Source organism: Rhineura floridana, chromosome 5, assembly GCF_030035675.1.
Source record: "Rhineura floridana isolate rRhiFlo1 chromosome 5, rRhiFlo1.hap2, whole genome shotgun sequence".
Taxonomy (NCBI): domain Eukaryota; kingdom Metazoa; phylum Chordata; class Lepidosauria; order Squamata; family Rhineuridae; genus Rhineura; species Rhineura floridana.
This window is the reverse complement of record NC_084484.1, coordinates 149,642,773-149,660,252: the sequence shown is the minus strand read 5'-3', so window position 1 is coordinate 149,660,252 and position 17,480 is coordinate 149,642,773. Positions and strand designations below refer to the sequence as shown.

The 17,480-nt window shown below is 41.4% G+C and overlaps 1 protein-coding gene across 1 annotated transcript in view; it reads left to right on the top strand.

Annotated features, from left to right (window-relative positions):
- The window catches only part of NBEA (neurobeachin), a 318,923-nt gene that overhangs the window by 95,333 nt on the left and 206,110 nt on the right, over positions 1 to 17,480 (top strand). Inside the window, exons 8-10 of the mRNA XM_061629722.1 lie at positions 5,748 to 5,894; positions 8,319 to 8,516; positions 12,211 to 12,344. Coding sequence (XP_061485706.1) covers positions 5,748 to 5,894; positions 8,319 to 8,516; positions 12,211 to 12,344 — 479 coding nt within the window. The remainder of the gene's footprint in view (positions 1 to 5,747; positions 5,895 to 8,318; positions 8,517 to 12,210; positions 12,345 to 17,480) is intronic.

Sequence of the window (17,480 nt, the reverse complement as noted above, 5' to 3'; positions counted from 1 at the left end):
TTACACAGTTTGGGAGAAGGAGCTGCTGGCCATCAAGGACTCTTTTGAAAACTGGAGACAATACCTAGAGGGGGCCCCTCATCAGATCGAAGTGTGCTCCGACCACAAGAACCTGGAAAGCCTCCAAACTGCCAGAAAGCTGAACCAGAGACAAATAAGATGGTCCCAGTTCTTCACCAGGTTTAACTTCAAGATCACTTACCAAGCCCAAGCCAAAAACCAGAGAGCTGATGCCTTATCCAGACAGCCACAGTACAAAGAAAGTGAATCCAAGGACCAGCCTCAGTACGTGATCCCGCCAGAGAAATTAATGTTGGGATCATGCCAGTCTTCGTGGGAAGAGGAACTCAAAAAGGCACAACAAGAAGATGCAGACGTACTCAAATATGGGCAGGAGATGGGACAAAGTCAAGACTCAGAAGTAACTTTTCACTGGAGGAATGGACTATTATGGTTCAAAACAGCCAGATATGTGCCAGAAGGAGAATTAAGGCTCAGAATCCTACGCCAGTGCCATGATTCCATCACAGCGGGACACTTTGGGATTTACAAGACCATTCAGAACGTGGCCAAGGACTTCTGGTGGCCTAAAATGCGTAGGGATATTGAAAGCTATGTAAAGTCCTGCTCTGTCTGTCTGCGGACAAAAACACAAACAGGGAAACCAGCAGGACTGTTACAACCGCTACCTGTCCCACATGAACCCTGGAAGGATCTCTCCATGGATTTTATAACTGATCTGCCCAAATCCCAAGGAATGACAGCCGTTTTAGTCGTGGTAGATCTACTCACCAAAATGGCGCATTTCCTCCCTTGTGCAGGGGCCTTAGAGGCTAAGGAAACGGCCAAGTTATTCATCAAAGAAGTCTACCGACTGCATGGATTGCCAAACAGAGTAGTCTCAGACCGAGGAACTCAGTTCACAGCCAAATTTTGGAGAGCAATGTGGAAACAGTTGCAGACGGAATTAAAACTCTCCTCCGCCCATCACTCCCAGACAGATGAGCAAACGGAACGCTTGAACGCCGTTTTGGAAAGATATCTAAGAAGTTATGTGTCCTATCAACAGACTGACTGGGTATCTTATTTGCATTTTGCAGAGTTCGCCTACAACAATTCTCTACACTCCAGCACTCAACAAACCCCATTCTTCGCGAATTATGGATTCCATCCTAAAGTCTTTCCAAGCAGCTCAGAAGGAATGCTGGTGCCGGCAGCTGAGGACTTCCTAAAAGAATTGCAAGCGGTGCAACAAACACTGAAACAGCAGTTAAACGAAGCCAAAACAGAGTACAAGCGAGTTGCTGACCTGCACAGGAAGGAGGGCCCCCCCCTTCAACCAGGAGACCAGGTATGGCTGTCCACCCGTTTCCTCCAGATGCCGGGCAAATGTAGAAAATTACAAGACAAAAGGGTGGGTCCTTTCAAAATAGAAACTCAAATTAATCCCGTGGCGTACCGGCTGAAGCTACCTGACACGTTTAAAATACATCCTGTGTTCCATCGATCCCTCTTGACGAAAGCTGCCCCTCCCAGTGAGCTGCGGCCGGAGGAGCCTCCTGGATCCCCACTCCTGATAAATGAGCAGCTTGAGTTTGAAGTTGAGGAAATCTTGGATTCCAGGATACGACGCCACAAGCTGCAGTATTTGATTCACTGGAAGGGCTATGGGGTGGCTGACAGATCATGGGAAAATGCAGATGATGTGCATGCTCCAGAGTTAGTAAAACTTTTCCATCAACGTTGTCCTCAACGCCCCAAACCAGACAAGGGGAGGGGGGCACAGCTTGAGAAGGGGGATGGTGTCGGGAGGATGAGCTGGGCTCCTGGGGGGTTGGAAGAAGATTCAGATGGCTGGCAGAGGGAGGAGGGAGGAACTCACCCTCTGTGGAGCGAAGCCGAAACAGAGGACGTGCCAGAGATAGGGTCGCCTAGCAACGGGGAGCCTGAGAGCCTTGAAGTTTTAGAATCCCCCCCAGACATTCCCAGGCCCTCCCTTCTCCGCAGCTCAGAGCAAGAGGGAGGGCTGATCACAGCAGAAAGGCGGAGAGATGGTTTACCCTCAGCTCCTTCTTTATCACCCATAGTGGAATTGGACACTTCAGAAGAGGAGGAGGTGATGCCTCCCCCCTCACCACGCACACGCAGACGGTTGAAAAGACAGGAGAGAAGGGGGGGGGAGGTGGGCAGTACCTGAGGGGCAGTTAAGGAGGAGCGAAAGGTTGCGTGCCCGTTTAGCCCCTTCTTAAAGAACAGGCGGGAAGCAGCCCCTTGCTCTGTCAACTTTCTCCCAATGTCGCAGGACCTGTATCCTTGTATTGCTTCATGAGAAAGCGCAGTCTTTGTTTGGACATTACCCTAATAAAACACGAATTAACTACAACCTCTGGTCTGCTTCCTGAGTCACATCCTGGGCCTGACACCAAATGGCCAAAGTGCTGGATTCAGAGCCAAATGTCCCCTGCAGTTAACACACACTGGTAAATAAGAAGTAGCTTTGTTAGAATAAAAATATAAGTACACAAAGATATGGCAGTAAAATGATTCCTTAAAAGCCACACCCCTGAGGACCAGGTAAAATACAGAGAGAATTACAGTCACAAACAAAAACAACAAAACTTTCTAACCCAGCCTTTCCCAACTAGTGGGCCACCAGATGTTGTTGGACCACAATTCCCATCAGCCTCAGCCAGCATTGCCAATGGTCAGGAAAGATGGGAATTGCAGTCCAACAACATCTGGTGGCCCACTAGTTGGGAAAGGCTGGTCTAACCTAATCTGTACTTACAATAGAAGTAAACAGCAAACCACCACATGGTTCCACATCTCCCCAGAGATGCAAAGTTTGGATACCCAATGGAACCCCAACACAGATAGCACCAGAAACCACTGGAGAACCATAAAGAACATTGGGGAACTAAGGCTGAGGTCTGAATCCTATTCTTATGGGAAAATGCCCAGCAACAGCCAGGAATTAATTAGTCAATCAGGGGGCTTTCTGATGACAAAACCTTCTGGAGCTTTCATGCCTAACAGTCATGCATTCACCAAACTTCCCAGGCTGACTGGTCTTGAAGTACTAGTCTCAACTGATAAGCAAGTGTTCTTGATGGTAGCTTAATTAACTAGCTTCAGCTGTGAGAACTGCAGTCTCATGGCCTCTCAGAGACTCCATTTCAGGCAAGATGTTTCCCTCCACAATTCCTTGCCTGAGAACCATTTTAGTTTTTAATCTTTCAGACCAGGCATTCTTGACAGTATGGAGCTTTTAAAGTTCTGGCCTGAGGGAGGTGGTGGAACACTCAGCCTAATATAATTTATTTGCAAGACATCTTAAAGATAAATTCACTTGTATCTGTAGACTCTGCTATTATAACAGGTCAGTTACCAGGGATATTCAGGGTGCTGTCTGATCAGGTGTCTGTTCAGGAGTTAATGTATGAGTTTCAGTTGATAAAGCTAGAGGCTAAGGACAAGGTACTTGGATGGGTGTGGGTGACCACTTGCATTATCACCCCTCCCCCCTCATGGGTGATCACATCCAGCAGGGACGGGATTGCTGGCTGAGCCAAGAAGGTAATTAATGCCTCTCTGAGAGAGGCAGTGATCTCAGGCTATCTGAAAGAAGCAGCAGTGAGACCACTCTTTAAGAAACTCTTCTTGAACCAGAAGACTTGAATAACTATAGGCTGGTTGCAAATGCCTCCTTCCTGGACCAAGGTTCTTGAGTTCTTGAGAGACTTTTTTTCTAGATCCATTTCATTTGGAGGGATTGGTCTAGTTTTAGCACTGATAGCACCTTGGGCACCCTGTATGATGACATATGTTGGGAGAGGAATATGGAGATTGTATCCGTGTTGATTCTCCTTAACTTCTTAATGGCTTCTTGATGGTATCCTTCTGAGGAGACTGTCCAAGTTGGAGCAGGGAGCACTGTTTGCAGTGGTTCCACTCCTACTTGAATGGTCATTTCTGGGAGGTAATGCTTGGGAAATGATGTTTGGAGCTATGGGGCCTTACTGTGGGGTTCTGTAGGACTCAGTCTTATCCTCCTTGCTGTTTAATATCTACATGAAATAGTTAAATGAAGTCATACATAGTTTTGGAATGTGTTGTTGATATGCTGATGGCATACAATTCTACATCTCCTTTGCACCTCAAGTTGGTTTGGTGGTGGATGTGCTGGATTAGTGCCTGGCCTCTGTGATGGGCTAGCTGAGCCAACAAACTGAAGCTCAATCCAGATAAGACTGATAGTGGTTAGGGTTGCCAGGTTCAGGGCCTGAGACTGATCCTGTATCTTTAGGAGAAGAGAAAGTCAGCCAAGGGCCTGGTAACCAAGAGATCTTCTGTATCTTTAAAAGTTGTGCAGGGGGAAGGGAGATTTCCACTTTGTGGTTTTTCCCATTACAGTGTTGCAAGAACACCTGCACTTGGCTGACTTTCTCTTCTCCTAAAGATATAGGATCAGTCTCAGGCCCTGAGCCTGGCAACCCTATTGGTGGTTCATCTGTCTGGATTAGAGAATTCATCCTGTTCTGAATGGGGTTACACTCCCCTTGAAGGAACAGGTGCACAGTTTAGGGATACTCTAGGATCCAACACTGTCAGTGGTGGCAGAAGTGGCCTCAAAGGCTCGGAGTACCTTCTGCCAGCTTCAGCTGGTAGCCCAGCTGTAACCCTGTGTGGATGCGGAAAGCCTGGCTTTGGTTGTCTATGCTGTGGTAATCTCCAGGTTAAACTACTGCATTGTGTTGTACATGGGGCTGCCTTTGAAGACAGCTCAGAAACTACAGCTAGTACAGAATGCTACAGCTAGATTTTTAACCGGAACATATAACACCAGTTCTGTCCCAACTACACTGGCTGCCAGTTCTTTTTGAGCCTCAATTCAAAATACTGGTTTTAAAGCCTTGTATATCTCAGGACCACTACACATAAAGGACTGTCTTTCCTCATATGAACCTGGCCCATACCTGAGATCATCATCTGAAGTGAGAGAATAAAACCTCTGAGGTAGGTCTGGGGGTGTGACCATGAGAGAATGGGACTTCTCACTAGTTGCTCCCCCCCTTATGGAATGCTCTTGCTAGAGAGGTCTGCCTGACGCTATCCTTGTCATCATTTCGGTGCCAGGGAAAGTAATTTTTGTTCTCCTGGGTATATTGTTAAATCTGTCTTTAATATATTTCTTTGATTTTATTATTTCATTTTTACTTGTAAATTGCTTCAGGACTTTGTAGTGGGCAAAGCTATACAAATTTAATAAACTAAGGGGGGAAATATGCATTTTTACCTCAGTACATCAGGGGTCAATTTGAGATGTGGGTCTTGCACAAATGGGCTCAAGTCTTGCAGTCTCCCACAATTTTGCTTCTTAATATCAAAGGAGAAAGGATTTTAAGTTCTATAATGAAGTTTCAGTTGGAATTTTAATTTGCAATTTGGGTTACATTGATTTGTAATTAATGTGCCATGAGATACTAATGTTTTAATGTTCAAATATATGAAAAAGCCTGATCATTGAAATAGTTTAATTTCATTGTAAAGAAGGAGTTCATTTAACTTTTTGATCTGGAAGTGAAGCAAAACATATAACTTAACTGTGAGGACTCATAGTTTGTGGAAAGTAATAATACAGTGTGTTTATGCGGGAAAATAAAAGACAAGACTGATTTTTAACACCTGTTTGACTGTTTTTAACTGCCTTTTTATTGTATATCCTAAATATTTACATTTTAATACAGAGCTATGATAAATGTTTTCTGGGATCATCTGAAACTGCTGATGCAAATAGAGTGTTTTGTGGTCAACTTGGAGCAGTCTATGTATTTACCGAAGCTCTCAACCCAGCACAGATATTTGCAATACATCAGTTAGGACCTGGATATAAGGTAGTAGTTGATGTAATTTTAATTCAGGAAAAATGCTGTATTGAGTGAACAGTGCAACTAAATAATTGTTTTGATATTGTTTGAACTCCTTTAAAATTATCTTAAATTATAACTATGGCTTTGTGTAAGCTGCATGCTTGTGTATGTGTATAGATACCCAGCCGTTGCATCAAGCTAAACAAAAAGGTATGCATAAAGCAAAGCAGCAGAGTATTGATGAAAGCTACCGTTTGTAGTGAGCAAACTTCCCAGAGTGAATATGTCCACTTGTGTATACAAAACTCTCTAGAGAGCTCTTTTCCAAAAAAACCTAGGAGATTAACAAAGCAATGCTAACTAGAGGAGGCTGGCAGAACTGGAGCCAGCGAAAGGTTACGCCACATCCCATCTCCAGTCAGGAGCCCCTGGAAGAGGAGCACACTGGCTGCGCTAACAGAGCTCAGCAGAAGGAAAAAAAATGTATGTGTCCTTCCGCCACTCTATTTTCCAGTGTATCGTTTGCTAGGACTGGCGGCCTTGGGACCAAGCCACATGTGCTCATGATGCCACATAAGTCCCCCTTGGTTCCGCCCTTGATCCCCCTGGAACTCCTCTTTTCAGGCCTTTCACCGGCTCCACTTGCGCCAGTCTCGGCTGAGGCGGCTGGGCCCAGGAGATGGCAGATTTCCCAAGCTGTGCCCAGGTGGGGAAATTGTGCCGGCAAAGCCTGGCTGTGCTGATATCCTCTGTCCTCTCTCCCTCCTTTGCTAGGGATACACCACATCCTGTATGCCCTTGGCCTAGTGTAAATGCCAGCTGGATTGTGGTCCAAGTGAAATTATTTACAGCTCTGTATTGGTTTATAATGGTTTATATCCTGCCTCACCATTCACATGCTCGGGGTGGATGGGTGGGTAACAAAATCATGAATGCACAAAACAATTATCAGCATATCAATACACAGCAAACATAACAATCATTATATGGAAAGAATTAGTAAAATAAAGAGCCTGATTTCCCCTCTCCTCTTTCGTTGGTTGTTGATAATCTTTGGCTGTAACCATAGCAATGACATTTCTTAAACATTGTAAAAATGTGTAGTAAGCTTACAGGGCAATCCTATACCTGTTTTCTCCAAACTAAGTCTCGCTGCATTAAGTGGAGTTACTTCCTAGTAAGTTTTTTTTTTAGATTGCCCTAAACAATGTAGTAATTGGCTATTTTGAAATAGGTGAGGTGACAAATGGTTTTTAGGTGGTATTGTATCAGACTTTGAAATGCATTAATTTAGTTACTGCTAACATCTTGAATATTCTTATCAGACATTTTGAGTTTGGCTGTGAAATTATTGTAAAAAGGAAAAAACCTAATAATTGCAACATGCTATGCTAACAAAGTGGATAGTTGACTGTAGGAGATAAATATTTTTTGTATTGTACTGTCAGTTGACCAGAAAACAAAGTTACAAATCAGCATACTTTTTGCTGTGATAACTGTTTGAATCCAATCAATAGTTCAGCTTGTTTTGTGCACCCAGATGGGCTTTGTTCTTTTCTTGCAGTCGTCCTTGCTGTGTGGCATACTGCTTCTGAACCTGAAAGGGGTTTCAAAAATAGTTTGTCAAATGGCACGGAGTGTCAACTATTCAAAGATAAAAAAGTAATGAATCCCATTGGGCACCTGCAAGGCCTTGGTCAGCTTAAAATAATCTCTGGATCCCAGCCATATATGTATGGTATATATATATATATATTTAAATTGTAGTGCCCTTCAGCTCTTTCAAAACTTTTCACATTTTTTAGCAAATAGAGCTTGGGATGCATGCTGTTTTGCTAAAAATTCAATACATTAATCAAAAGATACTGGCAGGATCTTTGAAAGATGGTATTATAAAAATTCAGTTTTATGTATTGTTACAGAACTTTCTAATACTTTAACTGAATGTTTTTTCCCTTTTAAGTGTGTGATATAATCTGCTAGACATTGTATCATGGAAGGCTATTGGATGTTGCAGACATGTTCAGCTGCATTACTTAATGGACTGCATTCCAAACTGATTAACTTTTTAAAAAACAAGCAAGTCCATTAAGGAAATTTAAAATTGCTTTTTAAAAATGTGTTTTTAAATTTGTGTATTTGTTTTTAATGTTTTTAATTGTTGTGAACCGCCCAGAGAGCTTCGGCTATGGGGCATTATACAAATGGAATAAATAAATAAAAAAAATTTTTTTAACTGTGCTACAAAGAGAATAATTTAGTTCTAGATAAAGGAGAAGAATAACACTTTATGTAATAAATATTTATTATATGTATGTTTCATTCTGATTTAGTGATGGAAACATGGTGGTGATTCAGGATATCATTACTGCTCTTTCTCCCACGCTATATAAGAATGTTGTTTTGTAATTATACAGTAATTTTCTACTTTATTGTTTGCATCCCCAGAGTACTTTCAAATTTAAATCTGAGAGTGATATCCATCTTGCTGAGCACCATAAGCAGGTTCTGTATGATGGGAAACTTGCAAGTAGCATTGCCTTCACTTACAATGCTAAGGCTACTGATGCTCAGTTATGCCTTGAATCCTCGCCAAAGGAAAATCCTTCAATTTTTGTTCACTCTCCACATGCTCTTATGCTTCAGGTTTGTGTATATTGATTTTCATGTTTTATTAATAGACCATTAATAAATAGTTAAAGGCTGCCAAGGTTTAAGTGAGTCTTCAAAACAACTGTTTCTATGAACTGTTTTGTGCAGTTTGGTTTCTCTTTTTGTGTCTATTTCTGTGTCTAAGCCTCAGCATGACATTGTTCTATTATTTCTTTTATCATAACCTGTGAATTGGTTGACTTAGTTTTGGCAATCATACCCTGAACTTAGTATGGTAGGGGAGAAAGGCCATAGCTCAGCGGCAGTGCATGCTTTGGATGGAGACATTCCCAGGTTTACTCCCTGACATCTTGAAGAAGGGATAAAAATATTCCTTTCTGAAACCCTGGAAAGCTGTGAACATGGTCAGTGTAAAAACTACTGGACCAATTGTCTGACTTGGTATGAGCCAGCTTCATATGTTTCCGTCATAATTAATCTTTTTTTTGGTTTGGTTTGTTTTCAAATGTTTTACATCAAAGTTATCAGTTCTATAGTAATTATAATTCTTATAGTAATACGTTTTTGCTGTTATATTCTAGTACATGATGTGATATTTCATAGATTTGAAACCATGGAGTCTTGTATTTTATAAGCATGTGAAACCATATGGTGACTAAAATACTTTAGTGACTGTGTTAATTTTGCAAATTGCAAGAATCAAATTACCACCAATTTCCTTTGAATTGTGTAAATTTAGGTTTGTGTGAAGAGGCTTTCAATACAGCCTTCATGTGGTGCTGTTCCTGGTTTCCATTAAGCATTTGCCATTAGGCAATTACTTGTTTTTTAAATGAGTAATTAGCGTTGTTCATATCACATAAATGTTTTATTAAATGTGAATAATTAATTCATTATATATATTTTACCATTAACTGTAATGTTGTTGATCAATTTCTAATCTTAATTACTTGCTTTGACTAAAATAATAATCTGTTACGTACCTTCAAGTTGATTATTACTTATGGCAATGTTATGAATCAGCAACCTCCAATAGCATCTGTCATGAACCACCCTGTTCAGATCTTGTAAGTTTAGGTCTGTGGCTTCCTTTATGGAATCAACCCATCTCATGTTTAGCCTTCCTCTTTTTCTACTCCCTTCTGTTTTTCCTAGCATTATTGCCTTTTCTAGTGAATCATGTCTTCTCATGATGTGTCCAAAGTATGATAACCTCAGTTTCATTATTTTAGCTTCTAGTGATAGTTCTGGTTTAATTTGTTTTAACACCCAATTATTTGCCTTTTTCGCAGTCCATGGTATGCGTAAAACTCTCCTCCAACACCACATTTCAAGTGAGTTGATTGTTCTCCTATCCACTTTTTTCACTGTCCAACTCTCGCATCCATACCTAGAGATCGGGAATGCCATGGTCTGAATGATCCCAACTTTTAGTATTCAGTGATACATCTTTGCATTTGAGGCCGTTTTCTAGTTCTCTCATAGCTGCCCTCCCCAGTCCTAGCCTTCTTCTGATTTCTTGACTATTGTCTCCATTTTAGTTAATGACTATGCCAAGGTATTGATAATCCTTGACAAATTCAATGTCCTCATTGTCAACTGTAAAGTTACATAAATCTTCTGTTGTCATTACTTTAGTCTTCTTGACGTTCAGCTGTACTCCTACTTTTCTGCTTTCCTCTTTAACTTTCATCGGCATTCGTTTCAAATCATGACTGGTTTCTGCTAGTAGTATGGTATCGTCTGCATATCTTAAATTATTGATATTTCTCCCTCCAATTTTCACATCTCCTTCATCTTGGTACAATCCCACTTTCCGTATGATATGTTCTGCATATAAATTAAACAAATAGGATGATAAAATACACCCCTGTCTCACACCCTTTTGGGTTGGAACCAGTCGGTTTCTCCATATTCTATCTTTACAGTAGCCTCTTGTCCAGAGTATAGGTTGCGCATCAGAACAATCAGATGCTGTGGCACCCCATTTCTTTTAACGCATTCCATAGTTTTTAATGATCTACACAGTCAAAGGCTTTGCAGTAATCTATAAAGCAAAGCATGGTTTTTTTCTGAAATTCCTTGGCCCATTCCGTTATCCAACATATGTTTGCAATATGATCTCTGGTGCCTCTTCTTCTTTTTCTAAATCCAGCCTGGATATCTGGCATTTCTCTCTCCATATATGGTAAGAGCCTTTGTTGTAGAATCCTGAGCATTACTTTACTTGCATGGGATATTAAGGCAATAGTTTGATAATTACTGCATTCCCTGGGATCCCTTTTCTTTGGAATTGGGATGTATATGGAACGCTTCCAGTCTGTGGGCCATTGTTTAGTTTTCCATATTTGTTGACAATTTTTTGTGAAAATGTGGACAGATTCAGTCTCAGTAGCTTGTAGTAACTCCATTGGTATGCCATCTGTTGCTGGTGATTTGCTTCTTCCAAGTATTTTAAGAGTAGCTTTCACCTTGCGTTCTAAAATTTCTGATTCTTCATTTTATGGTTCCTCGGTGAATGAATCTGTCATCCTGGCATCTCTTTTATAGAGTTCTTCAGTGTATTGCTTCCATCTTCCTTTTATTTCATCTCGGTCTGTCAGTGTGCTCCTCTGTTTGTTATTCAACATCCCTACTTGTGGTTTAAATTTCCATTTGATTTCTACGACCTTTTGGAATAGGGCTCTTGTTCTACCCTTTTTGTTGTCCTCTTCTGTTTCTATCCAATAACCATTGTAATAGTTCTATTACTAGTTGCTGTATTGTTGCATTTAGGGTTCTAACCGCTTTTGCTTTTTGCTTTCCTTCTTTAACCATTTTAAGAGTTTCATCAGTCATCCATCCATTGAGGTCTTTTTCTCTTTTGAACTAAAGGTATTGTCTTTTTGCATTCTTCCCTGATAATGTCTCTGACTTCACTCCATAGTTGTTCTGGTTCTCTGTCAACTCCGGACGCTTCTTTCGCATCTGTGCGCATCAGCTTCTGGGCTTCCCTTTGGCTTTGACCCAGATGCGTCAGTGCTACTTGTGCTTGTCCTTTGTTCTTCCCCAGTAGCTCGTTGAGTGCCTTCTGACCTGGGGGTCACATCTTCCAGCACTATCTTGTGTTGTTTTTTGGATACTCTGTTCATAGGGGTTTCATGATAAGAGGTATTCAGAGGTGGTTTACCATTGCCTTCCTCTGAGTCTGGATGCATCTTAGTCTGGTGTCTCAGCTTTGACCATTGCGCCTTGGGTGCCCCTGCTAGGAGTCTAGCCTCTTGATCTAGACTCCTTACGGTATTGCTCTCAACTTCTTCAACACTCTCAAACCTCTCACCATGTTAAGGTGTGCATCCTAGAGGGGGAAATAAGTATCTAAATTTGTAAAAAAAAAGAACAGAAGAAATATATTATTTCCATAAATATCTCCCATTTAAATGGGACAAAGATCACTTCCAGAGAACCTGTTAATTGAGCATTTATTCTGATTTGTTTGTGGAGAGGTTGGATGATGTTGCATCCAAGAGGGTTTGTGTAAGACCTCCAGATCAGTCTGAATTTGCCAGGATGTGATTGAATCCAATAAGAAAATAGCACCAGTCTGGAAGTGCCTTTCAACTGATAAACTTTGGCTGGATCATGACCACAAAATATTTATTCTTATATAAATAGTGTTATTAGTTCTGAAGTAGCTTGAAGGCTAATTACAAGTGGAACTGAGTTTTGTTTCTTTTTTTTAATGTAGGATGTGAAAGCAATTGTGACACATTCAATCCACAGTGCAATTCATTCAATAGGAGGAATACAAGTTCTTTTCCCTCTCTTTGCTCAATTAGACAATCGTCAATTACATGATAGTCAAGTGGAAACAACAGTCTGGTAAGTTCTACCATATATCAATTTATTGTCTGAGGATGTGGTAACTTTTGGATCATATCTAGTGAATGTATTAGAGTGTCTTTCCTCATTGAACCACGTTCTATCCTTCCCCTTCCCCTTCCATATTGCTTCCTTATGTTATTTATGCTGTGATCTGTGAGGAACTGTCTTCAACAATCTAAGAAAGGGAGACAAGAAGTTTAAAGGAAATATTGACCTATTTGATCTGCCAAATCTGTATAATACATGCAACAAAATATCTGAATAATACCTTCTGAGATGTCCAGAATTGTGAAGAATGTAATCTCAGACGTTTCCTTGTCTGTTCTGTAAATGCCAACGTGTATCACTAAATGATGGATATAAGAGCAGTTATTGCCAGGGCATAGTGTGGTTTTTAAGATCTACTAGTAAATGCCAAAAACTGATTATGGTAATACCTCAGTTAACAAATCCTCCAGGAGCCAAGCTCCTTTTAACAAAGGCTTTTTTAAAGGTGAAAATGATCGGCTTTGCTCTGCTATGGATAAACTTTCAAGCCTGTGCCTTTGCTTTAATGTGAAACTGACAAGCTTGTGTCTTTGCTTTGCTTTCAACAATTATCTGATAAACCCCTGCCTTTGCTTTGCTAGGGTGAAACTGACAATCCTGTGTGTTTGCTTTGCATTAAAGTGATCTCTTGCTTTCTCCCAGAGCTGGGGAGGGAAGGATCCAATATGATGGGGGTGGGTGTTGGGTTGGCGCCTCTGTTGAAGTTGTTCCCACAATCTATGAATGGGTGTAGGAACCTGTCCCTTCTCTTTCCATGTTATTCCTATCTCTGGTACCAAAGTTTCTGTTAAAGAAGTAATGTCCAGGAACGCATTCACTGTGTTAACAGAGGTATTACTGTACTTGTTTTGGGCACTTATGCTGGCTACTAAACCTTTTATCAATAAATGGGAGCAAAATTTGTTCATTTATAAGTAGCATTCAGCTGGTCTTGAGAATTAGTGTTCAGTACTGCAATTATCACCAAGTTTGATATTTGACCACTGAATTTATACTTTTGTGTGTGGTACAGCTGAGAGGGTTGCATAGCGCTCCTCAGAATAGTTTGTTACATGGAATTGTAGCACTACCTGAGTATGTACAAAAATTCTCAAAGTCAAGCAAACAGATATCAATAATAGTGCATTTGGCTCTAGTAATTCTAGTAATGGAAAATAGCATTTTGGATTGCAAAAAGGTGACTTCCATCCTTTTTAAAAGACGCAGGAAGTTTAGCATATAACTGTATAACTGCTTCTGAAGTTTGTCGAAGGTCCCTTTTCTGCTGTTTAGATTATGTATGGGTAGAACTTGCAGGAAATAAATACAGATACTTGGGTGATAATAAAGCAGTACAAAAGTGTAGAGGAAAATGATGCTGTAGCCCAAAATATCACATAAGCACCTTCTCCCAAACATAAGAACATAAGAAGAGCCTGCTGGATCAGGCCCCATTAGAGTCATCTTCTCAGTTCCTGTGCATAAGCCCATTACCTCCAAGTTTACATCTCCCTCACCTGTAGGATTCAGTTAAGAACATAAGAACAGCCTGCTGGATCGGGCCAGTGGCCCATCTAGTCCAGCATCCTGTTCTCACAGTGGCCAACCAGGTGCCTGGAGGAAGCCCGCAAGCAGGACCCGAGTGCAAGAACATTCTCCCCTCCTGAGGCTTCCGGCAACTGGTTTTCAGAAGCATGCTGCCTCTGACTAGGGTGGCAGAGCACAGCCATCACAGCTAGTAGCCATTGATAGCCCTGTCCTCCATGAATTTGTCTAATCTTCTTTTAAAGCCATCCAAGCTGGTGGCCATTACTGTGTCTTGTGGGAGCAAATTCCATAGTTTAACTATGCGCTGAGTAAAGAAGTAGAATCATCCTTCCCAGAAAAGGAAGGGAGAATGGAGATTTCAATTATGTTCTTAAGTCTCCGGCTCTATCTTCTGTCCTATTTATAGGTTTGACTTTTTTTGGGAAGGAGAAGAGGTTCTGGTTGCTTTTGTGTTGCCTCCTGGTAGCTGAACATTGATAATCTGCTTGAAGGAAGGTTGGCAGCAAAAGCCACTTCCATGCCTGACCGATTATTACAGCTGTTCCTTTCCTTATCTCTTCATATTGGCATTTTCAGAGGCATTTAGAGGGGCAAAGAGAGAGAACTGGCACTGGAAAATCCTTAGGTTTAGCCTTTCCATTCAGTTTCATAAGTACTTAATGATGATACCTTCACAGTATGAGATTTATGTTACGTTATGTTATGAATGATCAGAATTTTATACAGACAGCTCAATCTGTAAGACTAAGGATTAATAATTCACTCTTCTGTACTGTAATCAGACCAGTTCTTAAGAATTATTATTTTCCCTTTTTTTAAAAAAATCCACCAATTTTTGATGCTACTGCTCAAATTTGTGTGAGTGAGGTAATGACTGGATATGTGTTCTCTGCTTTTTGCCAAATTCTTTTTGAATCCAAGTCTGCAGTATGTAATGTAAGCAAGTGTAAAGTGATGTGTGTTGGGGCAAAAATCCTAATTTCACATATACTCTACTATGGGTCAGAACTGGTGTTGACTGACCAGAAATGAGACCTTGAGATCATGGTGGATAGGTCAGTTAAGATGTTGACCCAATGTATGGAAGCTGTGGAAAAGGGCAAATCTGTGTTGTCAGTCCCTTTCCTAATGGTTGTTAATAAAACTGGAAATAACACTATGTACTTATGCAAGCTTAGTATAGTGCAGCCACATTTTGAATACTCTGTAGAGTTCAGGTTGCTACAGCTGGAAAATATCCAGAAAAGGGCCTGAACTCCGGGCCTGTACAAAAGGGACGGGCTCCACTTGAACCAGAATGGAACCAGACTGCTGGCACTTAAAATTAAAAAGGTGGCAGAGCAGCTTTTAAACTGACTGAGGGGGGAAACCCGACAGGAGCTGAGAAAGGTCCGGTTCGGAATAAACCTCCCCCCTGGGATAAAAACCAAAGAAATGATGAAATTTTAAAAGGGGTAGGCCTAGAAGTAGGCATTGTGAGAGCAGCAGGGGCACAGGATATAAATTCAGAAGAGCAAAATTACCACAGGCCTAACCACAAGTGCCAAAGACACTTGAAGAGAGACAGTGCTTACAAGTGCCTGTACGCTAATGCTAGGAGCCTCCGAACCAAGATGGGAGAACTGGAGTGCTTGGTCTTAGAGAAGAGCATTGATATAGTGAGCATAACCGAGACCTGGTGGAATGGAGAAAACCAGTGGGATACGGTTATCCCTGGATATAAACTATATCGAAAGGACAGGGAAGGACGTATTGGTGGCGGAGTTGCTCTATACGCGAAAGAAGGCATTGAATCCAGCAAGCTCGAAACCCCAAATGAGGCAGACTCCTCCACAGAATCGTTGTGGGTGGTGATACCATGCCCCAGGAGGGACTTAATACTGGGAATGATCTATCGTCCCCCTGATCAAAATGCTCAGGGAGACCTTGAGATGAGATATGAAATTGAGGAAGCATCCAAACTAGGAAATGTGGTAGTAATGGGTGACTTCAACTACCCGGACATAGACTGGCTGCATATGTGTTCCAGTCATGACAAAGAAGCAAAGTTTCTAGATATTCTAAATGACTATTCCCTAGACCAGTTGGTCATGGAACCGACCAGAGGGACGGCAACCCTGGACTTAATCCTCAGTGGGGACCGGGACCTGGTGCAAGATGTAACTGTTGTTGAACCGATTGGGAGCAGTGACCACAGTGCTATTAAATTAAACATGTAAATGGCCAATTGCCAAGAAAATCCAACACGGTCACATTTGACTTCAAAAGAGGAAACTTCACAAAAATGAGGGGATTGGTAAAAAGAAAGCTGAAAAACAAAGTCCAGAGGGTCACATCACTCGAAAATGCTTGGAAATTGTTTAAAAACACTATATTAGAAGCTCAACTGGAGTGCATACCGCAGATCAGAAAAGGTACCGCCAGGGCCAAGAAGATGCCAGCATGGTTAATGAGCAAAGTCAAGGAAGCTCTTAGAGGCAAAAAGTCTTCCTTCAGAAAATGGAAGTCTTGTCCAAATGAAGAAAATAAAAAAGAACACGAACTCTGGCAAAAGAAATGCAAGAAGACAATAAGGGATGCTAAAAAAGAATTTGAGGAACACATTGCTAAGAACATAAAAACCAACAACAAAAAATTCTATAAATACATTCAAAGCAGGAGACCATCTAGGGAGACAATTGGACCCTTGGATGATAAGGGAGTCAAAGGTGTACTAAAGAACGATAAGGAGATTGCAGAGAAGCTAAATGAATTCTTTGCATCTGTCTTCACAGTGGAAGATATAGGGCAGATCCCTGAACCTGAACTAACATTTGCAGGAAGGGATTCTGAGGAACTGAGACAAATAGTGGTAACGAGAGAGGAAGTTCTAGGCTTAATGGACAATATAAAAACTGACAAATCACCGGGCCCGGATGGCATCCACCCGAGAGTTCTCAAAGAACTCAAAGGTGAAATTGCTGATCTGCTAACTCAAATATGTAACTTGTCCCTCGGGTCCTCCTCCGTGCCTGAGGACTGGAAAGTGGCAAATGTAACGCCAATCTTCAAAAAGGGATCCAGAGGGGATCCCGGAAATTACAGGCCAGTTAGCTTAACTGCTGTCCCTGGAAAACTGGTAGAAAGTATGATTAAAGCTAGATTAACTAAGCACATAGAAGAACAAGCCTTGCTGAAGCAGAGCCAGCATGGCTTCTGCAAGGGAAAGTCCTGTCTCAGTAACCTATTAGAATTCTTTGAGAGTGTCAACAAGCATATAGATAGAGGTGATCCAGTGGACATAGTGTACTTAGACTTTCAAAAAGCGTTTGACAAGGTACCTCACCAAAGGCTTCTGAGGAAGCTTAGCAGTCATGGAATAAGAGGAGAGGTCCTCTTGTGGATAAGAAATTGGTTAAGAAGCAGAAAGCAGAGAGTAGGAATAAACGGACAGTTCTCCCAATGGAGGGCTGTAAAAAGTGGAGTCCCTCAAGGATCGGTATTGGGACCTGTACTTTTCAACTTGTTCATTAATGACCTAGAATTAGGAGTGAGCAGTGAAGTGGCCAAGTTTGCTGA